General features: G+C 46.7%; 1 protein-coding gene across 1 annotated transcript; it reads left to right on the plus strand.

Annotated features, from left to right (window-relative positions):
• Positions 1 to 12882: 12882 nt before the first annotated feature.
• Positions 12883 to 17146, plus strand: FZD7 (frizzled class receptor 7). The gene has a single exon (XM_056496727.1). The coding sequence runs from the start codon at positions 13517 to 13519 to the stop codon at positions 15230 to 15232; it is 1716 nt and encodes a 571-aa protein (XP_056352702.1). The 5' UTR covers positions 12883 to 13516; the 3' UTR covers positions 15233 to 17146.
• Positions 17147 to 18633: the final 1487 nt, after the last annotated feature.

Raw genomic sequence — 18633 nt, forward strand, 5'->3', positions numbered from 1 at the left:
TCCTCTGCTAATTGCTTTATTGCCATTATTTGTGAAGATAAAGGAAAAGGATTAATTAACTAAGAAAGAAGAGCACACATCTCACTAGATTGGCTCTGTTAATTGATATGGGAGGGAGAAAAATCAATTAACAAATTCTTTTACCTTCCTGATCAGTCTGGAAACTGAGCTGTGGTGCTTTTTAGGGAGGGCAGGATTGTTAAGGGTAAAAAACCAGTTCGCTCCCCCAACCAGCTACAGTTCATTCATCCGGCCGTTTGCAGTTTGCACCACTCAATCTGGTGGTGTAAAGGCTGTGTTTTACAGATACTTTGCAGTTCTGTGACAACAGGCAAAAACATAATGATGTCAGAGACATGAAGCTTATGGGCACCAAGTCTCTAATTGTGCTGCCTCTCTCTTAGCAGAGGGCTACTTGATTGTATCACAAAAAATATAGCTTTTAAAATAATTAGAACATGAACTTTGGTGTCCCCTGGCATTGTAAGTTAGATCATGATTTTCTGTAATGTGTGATAAGGAGCAAAAGAAGTAGAAAACAAGAATATCACATTTTGCTTGTCTTCTTGAACTTTTGTTCAAATTCAGAGCTAGACTGAGATGCAGGAATCTACCCAAGATTCCTTTCATATGGTATATTAGTAGAAGGAAATGAATGGTCCCCCAGGATAAGGCCTCAGAGGAAAGGAAGCATTTGATGAATGAGGTTAAAAAGGTCTCCATGTAGCTGTGTCATGCCTCAGTAAGGGCTTCTCCAGACAAGAATGATAGTGGTTTCCACTGCCTACACAAACAAGGGAGGCTATTCAGCAACTGTGTTGCAATGTATAAAAAACAAACAAATAACTAACAACCATCAGAAACCCAACTCACCCTATTCTACAGTTTCATCTAAAGCAATTGGAGCAAACTAGATGTAATGTATTCAATTGTTTAAGCACCATAAATCATTACTTTGTGTTAAAAAACAAAGATGGGGGGAGAGCTGTAGTTATCAACTGGGAATTACACAATTTGAATCTGATGTCTTGGGCAGCGATTCTTAAGTTTCGCTGTCTCCTAGGGACGAAATTAGTGAATAAAGGAGAAAAAGACAGCACAGCACTGAAACAGAGAGAAAAAAACTGCAAGAGAGGGACAGAGCAAGCTAATAAATAAAACAAGAGCCTGAAGGGAAGAGCTGCTTTGTCAGAATATAAATATTTCCCTTCCCCTTTTATCTTTAATGTGGTGCGAGGAGCTTATTAAGGGGAAGTGCAGCTCTGTCCCTGGAGTCCATCCACAAAACCATGTAGGGAGCTCAGTCCAACACAGCTGATGCAGCCACACACACATAAACTCTTCTCTGCTGGAAACAAATGTAATGTACCAAGTAATAAAAGGAAGAGCAGGAGCTCATGGTGGTCATTACAACTCATATCTTACTGGTCCTGGTACTGCTTTGCATTAATGGGCACCAATGCTGCCAGGAGCCCTGGTCAGGGAGCTCTGCTCTCCCTGGGTCTCTGTTGCAGCCTGGGAAGAACAAACCTTATCCTCCTGGTACTGCAGTATAGGGAGAACCAATGTGGCAGCTCATAACAAAGCCAATTTTGGGTGAATAAAAGGAGGGAGGGTGTGAACGAGTGTGTGCAGAGAGGGAAATGCTGCACTGTGAAGAGCTCACTCTGTGCACTAAGCACTGAGGAAGAAGCTTTTCCTTCTACCCACGGCTCAGCACAGCTGTGCCAGGCAAGGCCTTGCCTTCCTGCAGTGCCACACTGGGTCCTGTGCACAGAGAAAACAGCCAAGCATGGAGCAAAATTTTCTATTAGTGGCTCCTCTCTCCGAGGTCTGGTTTCCAATAATGACTTGGTTCCCCTTCCCAGCGCTGGCACGAGCATCTCTTTGCCAGCCCTTCAAGATGTTCAACCATATGGCTGCACAAAGCTGCACCATCAGTCAAAGCCTCCGAGTCAGGAAGGAGAGAGTTTCAAATTGCTGCCAGCAGATCCTTTCCCACAATTTTCCTTGCCTGAGCTGTCATAGATACAGGTGTCAACCTGGCTTCTTTACTGCTTCATTCTTTTCATCTACCCTTAAAAAAAAAGAACGTGGGGGGAAAGAGCAAAAAAGAAGAGCTTTGCATTTCCTCTCCTCAGGCCTTAAAATGGAAAAATGAAGGGAATTCATTGTTGGTGCTTGCTGATCCCTCCACCCCTACTGTTGCACCACTGCAGCCCTTTGAGCATGACAAAATGAGCTCCCCAGGCTTGATTATGCAAGCCACTAATTCCTCCTCCGGGCAAGGGGGTGCTTGGGTTCCTTAGCTATACAATTTGGGTTTACCCGGCTTTTGGATTTGTTTCTGTTTATAGAGGCAAACACTTGGGCATTTTTGCATTAAAAATGGACCAGATTTTTCTTTTATCTGTATGCTAGTGAATAGGAAGAGACTATCACACACAGACTCTTTTCAACTACTTTTCAGAAACATTTTGGGTTTTCTCCCATGATGGTTCCACATGAGCTCCTATCCCAACTGTAATTTTTTTATCATGTTTGAAAAACAGATGACTTCTAATACTACCAGTAAACTGAATTTTCTTGAAAAGGCTTCCGACAAGAAATTATTTTCAAAAGGGACTTTGATGAAAACTTGTAGTAAAAAATATGTATTTTTAAATCAATACTTTTAAAGATGGACAAAAGCAATAATGAATTTTTATACAACCCCCATGCCAGTTTTTGGATTTTTTTTAGCTGGCCCTGTTAGAAACAAACCCTCAAACCCTAGGGAATTATTTAGCAAAATACGATTTGTGCTAGCTGTCAAAGCTGCCTGGCTTCAGCTGCAGCTTCCCAGGAGCAGGTAAGCACCACTGAAGAAGTTTGGAAGTGGCCTAGGTTTCCTTGCCACCCACAGCCCTGGTGGTGAGCACCTGGAATCTGAGAGCATCTTAAAGGGAGAGTTGGTCTATCTAAGAAAAACAAACAACAACAAAAACTGACCAGTTTTAAGATATGCTTTGGAAGCAAATCTACTTTTAAATCTTTTATGTCTTAAGCACACCTACCCTAGACTTTCTTGGGAAACAGAGCACTTCTCTGGAATACTGTTTAGCAAATTTGGGGTCTGTGAGCAGCTATTATTCAGCTGCTCAGGTTGCTTTGGAGAGCCCAAACTCACCATATCTGCATAATATCTAGGGGCCAACGCCTGTAGACTTTACTCACAGGGAGCTGACCCTTGTGGTCAGCACTGAGTCACAAAACAGATGAAAATCAGATGGTTGCAGCAGCTCCCACTGCCTTGCCCTGCCCTGCTGCTCTCCTGCAAGTGGCTGCCCCTCGTGCAGGAATCTCTGGGCCAAAAGTGATGTGGTTCCAAGGATCACCTCGGTTTGTAGCTCAAAGAAGAGGAGTGACCTGGTGCCAAATCTGAACTGCCCCAACGCAGTGAGGCACACAGCAGCAGTGGGGCACACAGCAGCAGTGGGGCACACAGCAGCAGTCCTACAGTGGCTCTGAGTTGGGTGCAGATGTCCTCGCCCTGGAGCAAGCCATCTCTGGCACAGGGCAGGGGATGTCTGGGGACAGTCACCATTTCATCTTTCCACAGGCTGTTTATGAGTCATCATCCTTCTCTACTATGACTTGCATGAATAAATCTCACTGGTAAAGGCAGAAAATGCCTTTACTATTGTGCCTAGGATTACATCAAGGATTACACTGCACTTGGATAATCACAATGATAACAATGATGCATTTTAAAAGCCTACTGTCTCCAGAACCAGAAGCCACGGTGTGATGCTGCTTCATTCAAATTCAGGTAAAAACAATTCATAGCACTTCACAAATTCCCACAGATCAGCAACCTTAAAAAAATACTATCAATATCTATACAGAGTTTCCAGGATTAGCACTCCTTCACCATGACCCAACACACCATGTGGGGCAGCTTCTAGGATGCTACAGGAGGACTTGTTTACTTTGCCCAGAAAGTAATTATTTTAATATTAGACCTCGTTTCCCTACATTATCCCCCCCCTCCAGCAACACTCTTTATGAAAGTAAACCAGTAGGAGTTTGGCAAAGACACTAACATTTACATTTCTGCTTCAGCAGTTGCACTTTAATAGCTATCAGCAGCTGGAATTTCAGTTTTCACACCCCAGGCAAAATCCTGCACCTACAGCAGCATGGAGCTGGGAGGCAGGGTCAAACAGAGGGATGCCACCTATTGCTGCTCCCAGCACCACTTCCCACACGGGCAGGACCAGCCCCAAGTGCGGTCCTGGGAGCAGCTCTGCGGGATGGGAACTCGGGAGCAGCACTGTGGGACAGATCCTGGGAGCAGCTCTGCGGGATGGGAACTCGGGAGCAGCACTGTGGGACAGATCCTGGGAGCAGCTCTGCGGGATGGGAACTCGGGAGCAGCACTGTGGGACAGATCCTGGGAGCAGCTCTGCGGGATGGGAACTCGCCGCAGCCTCGCCGCTCACTCACATCAGAAAGCAAACAGCAACCTGCCAACCTTTATGATTGCCTTAATTTTCTTTTTTTTTTTTTCCCCCTAGGAATAACTTCTGCTGCAGGTGAAACCCTCAAGCCTGTTTGTAAGCACAAGCTCAGAACACTTTGGAGTGCTATGATATGAATGTTTTCAGACATAGTGAACATATATCTTTGCAATTTTAAAACTGTTGCTTTCTAAAACAGCTCATGAAGACTCCCTCACCTTGCAGTATGGATTCCTGCCTATTGAAAATTTCAACGTAATTATGGACAAGTCCATCATTAAAATCACAGCTGTACTTAACACGTGTAGCAGCTGAGCAAAATATGGCTTTATGACTTCCTATCAGGTCAACAAGTTATAATCATTGAAAGAAAAGCAGCTCACCCCAACAACATGGCTCAACAAAAGCCCCTCACAAACCACACCCAGCTGCACTCATGTAAGGAAAGCAAACGAGAAACAGAGTTAAAATTCGAGTTTGAGGGCTGTTCAGCTGTCTTTGAGATGCTGTGAGTTTTCAGTTTTCTCTAAACTTAAGGGGATGATCTGTGGGAGCAATAAGACCAGGATGTGTTATTTTTAGAAGTCAGGAGTGAAACAATCCACTACATCAAGCACAAAAGAATTTGGCAGCAAATTAGGATTTGAGAGCTCTGAGTACCTTCCCCAGACCGAGTCTGTGGATTACTAAATACTGTTGTGTTTTAAGTCACAAACATTTTCCTAGAATTTTAAATCATTTTAAACAAACAAACAACTAAACAAAGACCCTCAAACAACAAAACAACCACCAAATCTTTGGTGGATACCAAAGATTAAGAAAAAAACTCAATACAAATATACACACATTCACAAAAAGTAACTGAATGCCCATTGTTCCAAAGTCTAGCAAAGAAAAGAAATTGTAACTGTGGTACAGGCAAATGTAGGGGTTGCAAATGGCATGCAGATTGAGACTGAATTCAGAGCAGGATTGCAGATGTTACTTTGAATTTCCCAGCTTTGGTAGGTGCAAACCAGACATATGATGTTATTTCTTTTTAGCCCGTATGAGAAAATGTTACATGCAGCGGAAATCTATTTCAGACAGCAGTGTTTCTTTAGCAGAATGGGATTTCTGTGATGCTTTGCTTTGCTCCATCTGCTTCTAATTATTGCTCAATTCAAACAGCTATTTCTGCATTGACTTGCAGGAATCTCAGAAGGCACCTTCTACGTAGGCAAGAAGCATAGCCCATAAATAATTTCAAAAAGTATTAAAGAGGGGAAGCTTCATAGCTTTTCATTCCAATCTGACTATGTGGTATTTAAATAAACCTCTGTGGCTTTCCAGTAACATAGTAGGAACTCCCAGGTGGCAGAGCTGGGGGAAGAGAAGGAGGAGAGCACTAAACATACTAATGAACATGTAATTAAGAAAATGGGCCCTCATTCCCTGCAGAGACTCCATGAGGAGGGAACTTATTTGAAGTGCTGCTTTCTGGTTCCCCTTCCTCATGGAAGGAAATCAGCTGAATATCTGCAGTGCCAGTCACAGTGCCAGTGGTCCCAGCTCCAAGAGGCTGCAGTCAATGCAGGCTGACACCAAGGCAGAAATAATTTGAAAGCAAGTGATTAAAAAAAAGGTAAAGGAGAGCATTTGATGCTGGTCCACAAACCCCAGGATCCCAGTTTCTCAGGAGAGCTGTCTGCAAGCATTGGTGTAAGCCCTCTGCCCCTTGCCATGAAATATTTGGTCATTGCAGCCTGAGGTCCCTATGGAAAGGGAAGTTCTCCACAAGCAGGATCATCCATCTCCAGGGATGCAGCAGGCAGCAGCCCTACACAGCAAACCTTCAAGTGTCCTGGAAGCAGAGAATCACCACAGCAAGTGGGTCTCCAAGCCTGACTGCGACCAAAGGAAGAAATAATTCTTTGTAACAGTTTTAATGTAATTGTGGAGAACAGGGGTTTGTTTGTGCAAACCCATTAAGAAGAGGGGAAAGTGATTAAAATGTTTGTTTCTCCTTCCAATCCAACTTTGAAAGTGGAGTCGTTAAGGAAATTTCACCCTAAACATAGGATGGTAGCAGTGACTGGTAATTTAAGCATTCATGGGAGGAGACAGGATTTTGTAAACAGAGGCTTAGGAATTCCTTAGCCTCTTTAGACATCTGGCAGATTCTGTATTGAATAACAGCTCTTCTTCCCTTGTTTTCTAAGCTTTGGAAACCACTTGTTTCTGGAGGCTGCACTCATCTTTAGTGACTCTCAACCAGGCAAAGATAAACCATTTGTTTGAATATCAGGCAGTGGATTCCTGCCTGTATGATTGTTGGATGATAGAACCACATCCCAAAAGAGATGACAAGAGCCTCATTATTCCAGGAATTTAAAATTAGACTAATTGCACCACTATCATATCTAATAGCAGGACCTAAAACATAGAATAGGTCTTTCCCATCTCTTATTTTGGGCTAAATCCAGGTCTTCTTCCTACATAAACAGAGATTGGGGTTTTGATGAGTATCCTGCTCTTTCCATTGAAACAAGTGAAAACTCAAACAAGTGCAAGCCTTCAGTTTGTGCATTAAAGAAGGTTTAAAATATAACCTTAAATAGATGAGTCTACAGAAGGACAAAATTTAACCTAGGTTGGGCATGAATGCCAAAAGACATATCACAATCCACCTGATCATTGCAGCACCCCTCACAACCAAAAGGTATCAACAGGAGAGTGATCAGAGCCACCAGTCACTGTGTCCACACCAGCAGTGGGGCCAGAAGCAAAACATAATTCAGTGTTCAAAAATATTGTGGCACCATCTGCAGCGAGCTGGAAAATTTATGCACAAACTTGAGAAACTTGCCTGTTTTTCATTAAAGTTTTACGTACCCCAGTTATAACAGCCTTACACTGCTAGAGCTGCACACAAAATTCTCCCTGGTAAGAGACTGGTTGCCTTCATGGCAGCTGACAAATGAGATGGCTCTGTGGAATTGGCTGCCCCAAGGAAGGAGAACCAGTATTTTTTAGATTTTCTGCAAAGTTTTGTAATTGTGCAGCTCGTTCAGGAAGGACATAGAGATCAGGTGTTAGCACTTGTCTTTGGCCTTGGAAACTGAGGGTGGGTTTATCCAAAGGGGGAATCACATAGAAGGAACACAATCACTGGGTTTTGGAGGAAAAGGGGTGTCTCATAGATAGTCCAGACTAGGTCAAGGATCCATGGTATGAACAAGAGGTCTGAGGGAATATAGTTCTGGGAAGGGAACCTTCAACCACAAAGACATTAGTCAGCTTCCTAAAAAACATTGTATGGTTATGAGAGTAAGTAGCTAAGGTTGTATTTATTTTTGCTCTGATCTCTAACAGTTTTAGAATTATAAAGCAAGGAATGACTCTGCTAGAGTCAGGTATGCTACCTTTGCATGCCTGTGAGTCATTTTCACAGACATTGAGAGAAGCTCAGGATAAGCTGGAGCATCCATGAGACTGGGACTCGTGCAGAAACCAAGAGAAGCTGGCCAGCCCAGGGAGCCTGGGCAGGTCCATCCAAGCAGTTCTTCTCCTGGTGCTGCCCAGGCTGATATATCACATATCCCAGTGTATATAGAATTGGCCAAAATCAGCTATAGCAATCTAGAAAGTATCTAGCCAACATACTAGGTCATAAAAGGTCAGAAGCACCTTTTGAGATTCAAAGGATCAGAAAGTAAGTTTGCATGTGCCTATGCTACATCCAGATTTGGTAAAGCAAGGTCTTCCTCACTGATGGAAAGAGGACAGCAGACACAAATGTAATCTTTTCCAACTGTTTTTGGAATCTTCCTGCCTTCATACTGCAGTATACTGCACCCAGACATAATGGTGACAGGGCCTGGCTGGTAATACTGCTGCCAATAGAGAATTTGTCATCTTAAAAAGGCACCCAGCCTAAGAAGCTGACAGAGGGAGGGATTTCCTGGTTTCTGCACCAAAGGCCTTCTGCCACCCAAAAAACTCTGATTAAATTCCTTTTAAAGAAACAGAGGGTTTCAAAGTATCACGAAAGGGTTAAAGTGCAGCTGATGTCCCCAATGAACTGCTGAGTGGGGGATGAGCAGATCAGGTTTTGTTTTCTTATTCATGGATCTTAGAGATAAAGGCAATCAGCAGCCTGATAGCTCATCCTTGTGAATGCTTTCTAAAGTTTCCCCCAGTTTTACCATAAATGTGGAAGACAGTGCTACTTCCCTGTATCCTTTGGGATACTACATCATAAACTAATAATCGTTTTATAAATCTGTGATGCAAAGGGCTTTTACCTTTCTCTATGCAGGAAGCCACATCCCCTCCTGCAGCATCTCTTTCCTTTTGTCACCTGTGCCCTCCCCATATGCTCTTTTCAATCAGTTTCTTATGTCTTCCATCTATTTTCAAATTAAGGATTTCGTGGAGGGGGGCAGGGGTTCGTTTTTCCCACTCCCTGCCCATGAAATACGAGGCTCTCCCCCTTCATTACAGAAAGACTGGATTTCTTTGATGAGCTCAGACAAGATGTAATTTAGACTAATCTATCAGATTGATAGAAATGCAAGCAGATATAATACTGTGAACTTATTTTATTTCTAATTATGCAAATAATTATGTAAAATAGGCAAATGCATAATTTTTCCCCAGGCTCCAAGCATTTCTCCACTAAGCTTTAGGGAGTGCAAATTTTGATGTTCTTAGCTCAATAGCCTGTCTGATCATGTAAAGCTGTATGTAAGCATGCTTCAGAATGTCGAGGTTAAAAGTGCCATAAAAGTTATTTACTAAAAGTAACTGGAAAATTCTCCAGCTCAGGCTGTGGCACTGGGCAATGGGCAGTGCTGGTTAGCAGGAGCCAAGTGAGGTGAGGTCCAGCAAGGTTCTGTGGCTGGGAAGGACAAGGGGGAAGCAATGGCCTTTGTTCTTCTGAGGGCAAGCAGGGCTGAAAGCCTTGCAACAGGTAATCTGAAAATGTTCTCCCTCAGGCACTCAAAATAAGTGGTGGGGCAGGGAGGGGGTGTTTTGTTTTGATTTCCCTCCCCCGATGGGAAGAGTTTTCTATCAGATGGGATAGGAAACAAGGAAAATTATATTGGCACCACCTAAGGAGGCTTTAAAACAGCAGGAAAAGACATCATGTAGGGATGCCACTCCTCACTTTGACTTACTTTGGGAGTTGAACTGGATTTATTTTTTAACTGAGTAAAAAGACAGATAATTGTTTGTTCCTAACAATTCCTTCCTATGCACAGTAGTCTAGTCAGACAGCTCCAGAGCTGGTATCTACACTGGAGACTATGAATTTATTCTGGAATCTAGGACTTGCCAGGATTTTGCTTGTGAAGGTTTACTGCTGGCAGACCATGCAGTGTACTTAGAACATTAGCAGCTAGGAGGTTTTTAGAGAAAACCTTTTGAACTGCTCCGTGGTTGCAATAGACAACTTGTCAGATGCTGTAAAGTCTTGTGCAGCGTGTTTGTTCTGGGTGACTGATAACCTGGCCGCTGTGCTTACTGTGCTGATGAGGATCCCTCCTGTTGGGAGGAAATTTAAGTAACTTTGCAGGCTGCTCTTTGAACTGTTGCTAATGGTACCTACAGAGGTTCTGGATTCTTTGGACTGGATTCTGTGTTTCAGAATCAGGAATTTTGCTGCTGCTTTTTTATTTTTTTCCTTTTCTTTTCTTTCTTTTCCTTCTCTTTATTGTCCCCTTCAAGCTGTCAGGATGTCTTAGACTGACTTAAGAGTCTGAGATTTTCTTACACCACAGTGTGCCATTTTGAGGCAGCTGCCATTGCCTCTTTCAGTGATTGTTTCCCACCTCCCCGTGGGTCTAAATAGAAAAAAGATCTTGGAATTCGGTAACATACCCAAGAGACTTTCTTCATCCATCTTAGTAAATTCTGTTGCACATTCCTGCCATCTGGGATGACCTAGCAGAGTCATTCCATGTGATAAGTTTACTCTCTTCTCTCCCTAAGAAATAATCTAGGACATAATCCTTCTTCCTTTCTTCCCACCATTTCACTTTTCTTTCCCCCTTTTGCTTCACTTTGGTTCTACATTATATTCATAAGTGTAAAGGATGCTTTTACATGTATCAGAGATCCCAGTTACCTTTTTGTTCATTCCATGGTTTGGATTAATGACTCTAACAAATGGGACCTGTAGAAAATTGGGGGAGCCACTGGTGCTGTTTGCCCTGTCTTGTGAATAAATGTCCAGTTAAAGCCTTGCCACTTGATTTGATCAACCTTACTCTGAATAGTTCCTGTCACTGTCTCCCCATTGCTGAGAGGCAGTTTCTTGCAATACAATTTTACAAGATCTTTACATACAGAAATCAGAATGAGCAATCCATGGGGCAGAAAGTTTGAGGTCGCTTTACCTTCTCCCCATTGTCATTGCCTGCCAGTGAAACATCTCATATCATCCAGTGTTTTTCATAGCGAATATCACAAAGTGCTTTGCAGATGAAGACAGTCATATAAGCAAAAAAGAGAGGCTTTGAGGTGATTATTAAAGGGAGGGTAGAAGGGGGAAGGAGGAAACCACCCTTCCCCCAAAACCAACCAAATCAAACCAAACAATCCCAAACAAACACACACAGAACAAAAAACCAAACAAAAAACGAAACAAAAAAACCCCAACAACCCAAATCAACCCCCCCAAACAAAGCTATGGAAAGAATAATTTTATTAAAAGCTATTAGTGGCCAAAAACCAAACAAGAGGGTAGACAAATTTATGTAATTTTGTCCCATGAGTGGTTATTTAGGTGAAGAGTATCACAAAAACCTTCTTAGTCACTAGGTGTAGAAAAGCAAGGAATTTCGATAAAAAGCCTCAAAAATTGAAAAGTGAAGTTCCCCTAAGGCACTCTCAAGCAGCTCTAACTGAGAAAGTAGAAAAGACATTTCTTTTCCAGAAGGAACTGTTGCAGCCATTACTAGCTAGCCCTTCCCGTAAGTATTTTTTATATACACAGTATTATTTTTAAAAAGATCTCCATCAAGAGGAGTGAATTTATTTTAGCAAGCCTGTTTATAACTGTCAACTTCTCTTAAGCAATGTAACAAAAGCTGCAGCACCACGGTCTTATTGGCATGAGGACACATTGTTCATGAGCACTAGAGGATATGGAAAACATTTGTCCGACAATTGCTGTTGGAGCTCCCTGAGCCAAACCCTGCTCTCTTTAGCTGCCCTGGAGGATGGCACCGATTGGTGTCTTTGCTTAGCTGCTAACAGAAGCACAGCCCCGAGCAAAGGAGTAAAAGTTAGAATTTGAGTACTGCAATTCAGGGGGACCTCTGTCCTCAAAGGGAAGGATGGGGTGAGTTGAATAATACTTGAGCCTGTCTGCAAGCCCGAACTCTGATGGGCCAGAGAAGCAGAAGCAGGCCTTGTTGCATAGCTTTTGTCAAGCACACCCCTCCTGTGCTGCTGAGACACACTCTGCCTGCACAGAGGCTGGATGGTTCCACTCCCTGCGCTTGGGCAGTGCACCCCAAACACAGCTATGCTGCCAACCCCACGCTCCTGCCCCTAGCAAATGTGTGCTGCTGTCAAGTTCTAGATCTGCTTGGCCTAGCACGCCAGTAACACGGCTCTCCCCACCTATGCAGGCAGGGTGCTTTCACAGAGGAACTCAAGGTTTTTCACTGTTTAATTGTGTCTCCTAAGGAATCGCAACACTGCAAATGGGGATTTAAAATTGCTCCTCTTCGCTTAGGTAACACTGGACGTTTCAAAAAAAGCTGCCTTCCCCCAGCTAGGGCTTAGATCTGCATGAATAAAGCGTTTATTCTGCCAGCAAAAAGCAACGGTCATGCTGCGATAACAAATCAAACCCCCCACGCTGGGGAGGTGACGGCGCTCAGACACGAACATCCCAACTACGCAACAGGATCATTCCACAAATGTACCCGGGCGTTTGCTTTGGGTATTTTTTTTTTCCTTACTCTATTTTTTTTTCTTCCTTTTTAATAACTCCGGGCACAGGCAGCTGTTCGCATTTTCAAAGCCTGCTCAGAAAGCAGCCAGTTAATTTTAGTTCGCCCGGGCCACCCTGAGCGAGCTGCCGGCCCCCCCCGCCGCCTTCCCGGCTGTGCGGGGCAGTGCGGGGGGTGGGGGCCGCGGGCGGCTCCTCCCGGCCCGCCGGGGATGGGAATAGGAAAAGTTCTTCCCAACTTTTTTTCCCAACTTTTCTTCCCCCGGCGCCGGCTCCTCCCCCTCCCCTCCCCCCGCACGGCCCCGCCCCCGGGGCGCGGATTGGCGGGCGGGCGCGGCGATGCCCCGCCCCCGGGGCGCGGATTGGCGGGCGGGCGCGGCCAGGCCCCGCCCCCGGCGCGGTTTGTGAATGGGGCCGGCGGCGGGGGCGGGGCCGCGCCGAGCTGCGCCTTTTCTGCGTGCGGCGCGGAGCCGCGGAGCGGGCGGTGTCGGCGGGGCGCGGGCGGAGCGCAGCCCAACGAGTCGGGAACGCACGGCTGTCCTGGACAGACAGCCATCCTGGACGCACGGCCATCCTGGACACACAGCCCGCAGCGCTGTCCGCCGGGAGCGGAGCCCAGCCAAGCCGCGGGGAGGATCGCGCAGTAATTGGATTTTGAAAGTTATTTAAGCCCCGAAGTAAAATACACGGCTCAGCCGGGCGCGGTAATAATCCGTTTAGCCGTAACCCGAATCCCCGGGGCCGTGCTGCCGTGCAGGGAGCAGCGCCTCCTCCTCGCCGCCGGACCCTGAGCGGAGCCGTCGCCGGGCTACGAGAGGGTCTCCTGCTTCGCCGCCGCCGCCTTCTCCGGAGAGAGCAGCTCCGGAAACTTTGGCCGAGAGGAGCGCCGCCACCGCTCTGTGAGCGCCGCCGCGTCGGAGCCGCGGCAGAAAGTGGTGGCGGTCCTGCCGCGGCCGCGCTCCCGCCCCAGCGGAGGGGCCCCGCCGCCGCGCTCCGGCCGCTGATGCCCCTGGGGCGCCGCGCCGGCCGGCTCTAAAGACTCGCCGAGGCTCCCGGGCCCCCGGCCATGCGGGCTGCAGGAGAACGCGGCGGAGCGGCCGCCGGCTGCCCCGTGCTGGGGCTGGCCGCGCTGCTGGCCCTGCTGGGGACCCCCGCGGGTGCCACGGCACAGCAGTACCACGGCGAGAAGGGCATCTCCGTGCCGGACCACGGCTTCTGCCAGCCCATCTCCATCCCGCTCTGCACGGATATCGCCTACAACCAGACCATCCTGCCCAACCTGCTGGGCCACACCAACCAGGAGGACGCAGGGCTGGAGGTGCACCAGTTCTACCCGCTGGTCAAGGTGCAGTGCTCGCCCGAGCTGAAGTTCTTCCTGTGCTCCATGTACGCGCCGGTGTGCACCGTGCTGGAGCAGGCCATCCCACCCTGCCGCTCCCTCTGCGAGCGGGCCCGCCAGGGCTGCGAGGCGCTCATGAACAAGTTCGGCTTCCAGTGGCCAGAGCGCCTCCGCTGCGAGAACTTCCCTGTTCACGGTGCGGGTGAGATCTGCGTGGGGCAGAACACGTCAGATGCCCCACCAGGACCTGGTGGTGCGGCGGGCCGGGGGATCACTGCCCACCCCACAGCTGGCTACCTCCCTGACTTTCTCACCCCACCACAGCCACCCTCTGGCTTCTCCTTCTCCTGCCCCCGGCAGCTCAAAGTGCCCTCTTACCTGGGCTACCGGTTCCTGGGGGAGCGGGACTGCGGGGCCCCCTGTGAGCCAGCCCGGCCCAACGGGCTCATGTACTTCAAGGAGGCAGAGGTGCGATTTGCCCGGCTCTGGGTGGGCGTGTGGTCCGTGCTTTGCTGTGCCTCCACCCTCTTCACCGTGCTCACCTACCTGGTAGATATGCGCCGTTTCAGCTACCCGGAGAGGCCCATCATCTTCCTCTCGGGCTGCTACTTCATGGTGGCAGTGGCCTACGCAGCAGGCTTCTTGCTGGAGGAGCGGGTGGTGTGTCTAGAGCGCTTCTCTGAGGATGGTTACCGCACCGTGGCCCAAGGCACCAAGAAAGAAGGCTGCACCATCCTCTTCATGATCCTTTACTTCTTCGGCATGGCCAGCTCCATCTGGTGGGTCATCCTGTCCCTCACCTGGTTCCTGGCTGCTGGCATGAAGTGGGGCCATGAGGCCATTGAGGCCAACTCCCAGTATTTTCATCTGGCTGCCTGGGCTGTGCCTGCTGTCAAAACCATCACCATCTTGGCCATGGGGCAGGTGGACGGGGACGTGCTCAGTGGGGTGTGTTATGTAGGCATCTACAGCGTGGACTCGCTGAGGGGCTTTGTGCTGGCGCCCTTGTTTGTGTACCTCTTCATTGGCACTTCCTTCTTGCTGGCTGGCTTCGTGTCCTTGTTCCGCATCCGCACCATCATGAAGCACGACGGCACAAAGACAGAGAAGCTGGAGAAGCTGATGGTGCGCATCGGGGTCTTCAGCGTCCTCTACACGGTGCCCGCCACCATTGTCCTGGCCTGCTACTTCTACGAGCAGGCCTTCCGTGGCACCTGGGAGAAGACGTGGCTCCTGCAGACCTGCAAAACCTATGCGGTGCCCTGCCCCAGCCACTTTGCCCCTATGAGCCCAGACTTCACTGTCTTCATGATCAAGTACCTCATGACCATGATTGTTGGGATCACGACTGGCTTCTGGATTTGGTCTGGCAAAACGCTTCAGTCCTGGCGCCGCTTCTACCACAGACTCAGTACCGGCAGCAAAGGCGAGACGGCAGTATGAGCCCCCGTCCCTCTGGCACACACACACTCACACATGCACACACGCAGGGGGCAGAGGAGACCGATACTCAGCATAGGAGTAGGGCAATGGTTCCCTGAAGAGCGAGGAAGGGAGGCTTTCCCAAACTTTTTCTTCCTCACAGAAGGTTTGAAAAAAAAAAAATAATAATTGCATAAAGGATCAGTCAAACTATGTCCAGTGGTGCTTATGACCAGCTAAGCGGGAGAGGACCGGAAAAGAGGTCGCTGCTGGGACAGGAGGGTCCTTCACCCAGAAGTCTCCTTACTTCTCTCCTGCTACTCCTGCTGAGGAACAGAAACTCCAACCCGACTAGAGCCATCCTGCCTCGCTACGGACAAGAGGGAGGGAAGCCCGGTCTGTTGAGCCCCCCTGCCGTGAAGTGGCCGAGTGCCCCCCGAGCTGCCGGGCCAGGCTGCAGCGTGGGCAGGGTGACTGCGGGCCCGAGCTCGCTGCCTCCTTCCAGCTCCAGCACGTGAGTACTGCACAGCGGCTGCAGCCCGACCGTGTGCTGCCGAGATGCTTCTGCTCTGTCAGCTCGCTACTTCCTTGTTACCTCGCTCATACCTCTTGTAACCTTCTAAAGTAAAAATTTGGCCCTCAATCTGTTGTTCTTGCTGCTGTGGGGAAGGAGGGGGTTGCTGTTCCACACCCTGAAAAGAAATGACTTGTTGCTTTTCAGCAGAAGGCTTTTCCCCCTTGCCTTTGTTCTAGGAGACAAAGGGGGAAACAAAAGTGTTTTCTATGTAGAAAGGCATAAGCATGGGATCGGTTTTTATGGGCAAACTAACAAAAAGAAGTCGTTGAGGTTCACCCTTGGATGTGAGGAGCTCGCAGAAATAAACATTCCTTTTATGAAAAAAGGAGGAGGCAGGATGTTTTCCTACCGTTCAATATGGGTCACTTTTCTAAGCTGAAGGAAATGCAAGATTTAGAGGGCAAGAAGAGCTTACCCGAGAGCACCTGCCAAAACAAGAGCCATTAAAATATGTAATGTAAAGATAGGATTTTTTTTTTCTTTCCTTTTCATAAACCTGTTTTCTCTCCTGCTTTGCAGTGAGCTCACTGCAGAAAAAGTCGATACACAGCCGGATTCTGGGGACAGAGCCATCGTTTTGGCTCTCGATGGACTCTCTGCCTGATGCTCAGGTTCCCTGAGCTGCATGGCAATGATTCGTGCTGCAGGTGGGGGGGCTGGGGTTGGGGTTTAAAATCAAACAGTTACTGCAAGTGAGGAGCCTTCTCATTTCGGCTAAAATACAGCTGGTTAAGTTTCCAGTGATCACGTCTTGGAAGGAAAAGCATTCAAAAATTTGTCATCAAACGCATCGTTTTCTTTTTGAAATGTGACATTTTTCTATTCTGAAAATTTTATGTTGACTTGTACCTATTTTATTTTTTGCATACTACTTTATATTCACTGAAGGGTTGTTTTTATAAGTATATGTGTGTGTGTATATTCTTGCCTAAGGACAAAATAGGACATTCTGGATTTTTAGCAAGTCTCCACCCTATAGCTGCTCTTCATGTTTTTGGGGGGAAAAGAGTCTAGAATGAAACTTTAAAATGAAAAAACCTGTTCAGGGTGAGGGGGCAGACTGCTGCTGTCTGAGGGCATACCAGTAGTCTGAGCATGAGGAATGGGCCCATCAACCAAATCCTTCAGTAGATCTGATGTCAGACTTGCAGGGCTTGGTTTGTCTTTTATAATGTGCACGTGGAAGAAAAAAAAAAAAACAAGCGTGTCAGACAAGTGCAGTATGTATATTTTGTAAATCTCATTTTTGTAAGAAAATATGTATTTATGTTTTTACTTGATTTTTTTTGAAGGTCTGTATGAGGCCCTGCTTCACCCCATGTACAGATCACTAAATAAATAATTTTTAATACAAGGGCTCTAATGACGTTCTTTCCATCTTTGAATACTTGGCAGGTTTTTGAATGGGTGGAAGCTCCGAAAAGTGGTGTCTTCTCCCCCACTTTGTTATGGATAATGCAAGAGGCTTTTTGGTGAATGCAGACTGGAAACTCAGCTGTGGCTTGAAGCTGTTCGTTCTGATTCCCAGCCCCTCACAACAGGAGAGCACATTTTGAGACAGCCGGTTTCAAATGTCTGCCCTCACTTGAGGTACTTGCATCCTAGCCAAGTTTTCTTCCAGTCTCTGCCTCTCACTGAGGGCAAGCTGATAAACCAGTTCCCTTATCTAGAAAATAAGGATAATGCTCTCTTCCCATCCCAAAGAGACTTTAGGGTTGAGAACTGGAGGGTGCTACGAGTGCTGTAAATTAAGTCCTCACTTTGATGGGTGGAGTGTAATAGGGAAACACTAAGGACTAGGTCCTTTTTAGTGGCTTTCAATGGGCAGTATCATGAACTGGTGCTTTTTCCCCCACAGCACCTTTGCTCTCTGCAGTTTTGTTCAAGTGAATTTGACTTTAATTTTAATAGCTAGCCTGAAGCCTACATTGTTTCTTACCACAGTCACCTGAAATTTTCAATTGAATGGCCTATTTAATTTAATTTTTTTAATTGAAATGAATGCTTAGATTTCAAACTGTATTGTTACAATCATGGAAAGTGCCCCAACAAACAGAATTGTACACATGTAAAATGATTATACTTTGCAGCATTTATTTCACAAGGATTTCAGCCTACTGTCTGCATTCATCACACTTCCTGTACCTCCAATCATGCCAATACTAAAATTTAAGTTACAGAACAGAGGTAGATCTAAGGTGCCTTAGCTAGACACAGTCATAGCAGCTGTAGTTGCACTGCATCATCATTTCATTTACTGAGCATAGTTACACTTTGAGGACACTATTTTATTTGGACACTGCTCTCAAACTTAACCTTTTACAGTGTATGAACTACTGATTTAAAAGTTCTTTTGAGAGCTTACCTCATCCATGCTGCCTCTCTGGAAGAGCCACATCTTTTATCTGAAAACACCTCTCGCTGCTCCCCAGAGCTGCTCACTTGTCAAGTTTCCTTTTTGCGTTCCTGCCAGTCAGGCTGTTTCAAACTGCTCCACGACAGGCTGATCATGGCTGAGGGGGTTTCATTCCACTCACTCAGGAAACCTGAACCTTTCTATAAACATTTCCTCCCGTTAATCCATCAGTGCTGGGCAGAGCGCTGGAATGGCTGGAGCAGCGAGGGACACCCTGTGCTGTGCAGCTGAATGCTTTTATTTCAGTACTTCTGGGTTTAAAGTCACTTATGAAAAACACTCCAAATCCTGCAATTTAAGATAATTTTTAAAATTTGGAATTGTAGGTGAAATTTGAAATGCTGATGTAAAGTAGAAGCAACTAGTATTCACTTTTAAGCAGATGTGACTCGCATCAAGACTGAATTTGTTCACAGTGGAAACAATTTG

Source organism: Oenanthe melanoleuca, chromosome 7 (assembly GCF_029582105.1).
Source record: "Oenanthe melanoleuca isolate GR-GAL-2019-014 chromosome 7, OMel1.0, whole genome shotgun sequence".
Taxonomy (NCBI): Eukaryota; Metazoa; Chordata; class Aves; order Passeriformes; family Muscicapidae; genus Oenanthe; species Oenanthe melanoleuca.

What these genes read in the sequence shown, in the direction of transcription:
- FZD7 (XM_056496727.1), top strand. Translation starts at nt 13,517, where the DNA reads ATGCGGGCTGCAGGAGAACGCGGCGGAGCGGCCGCCGGCTGCCCCGTG.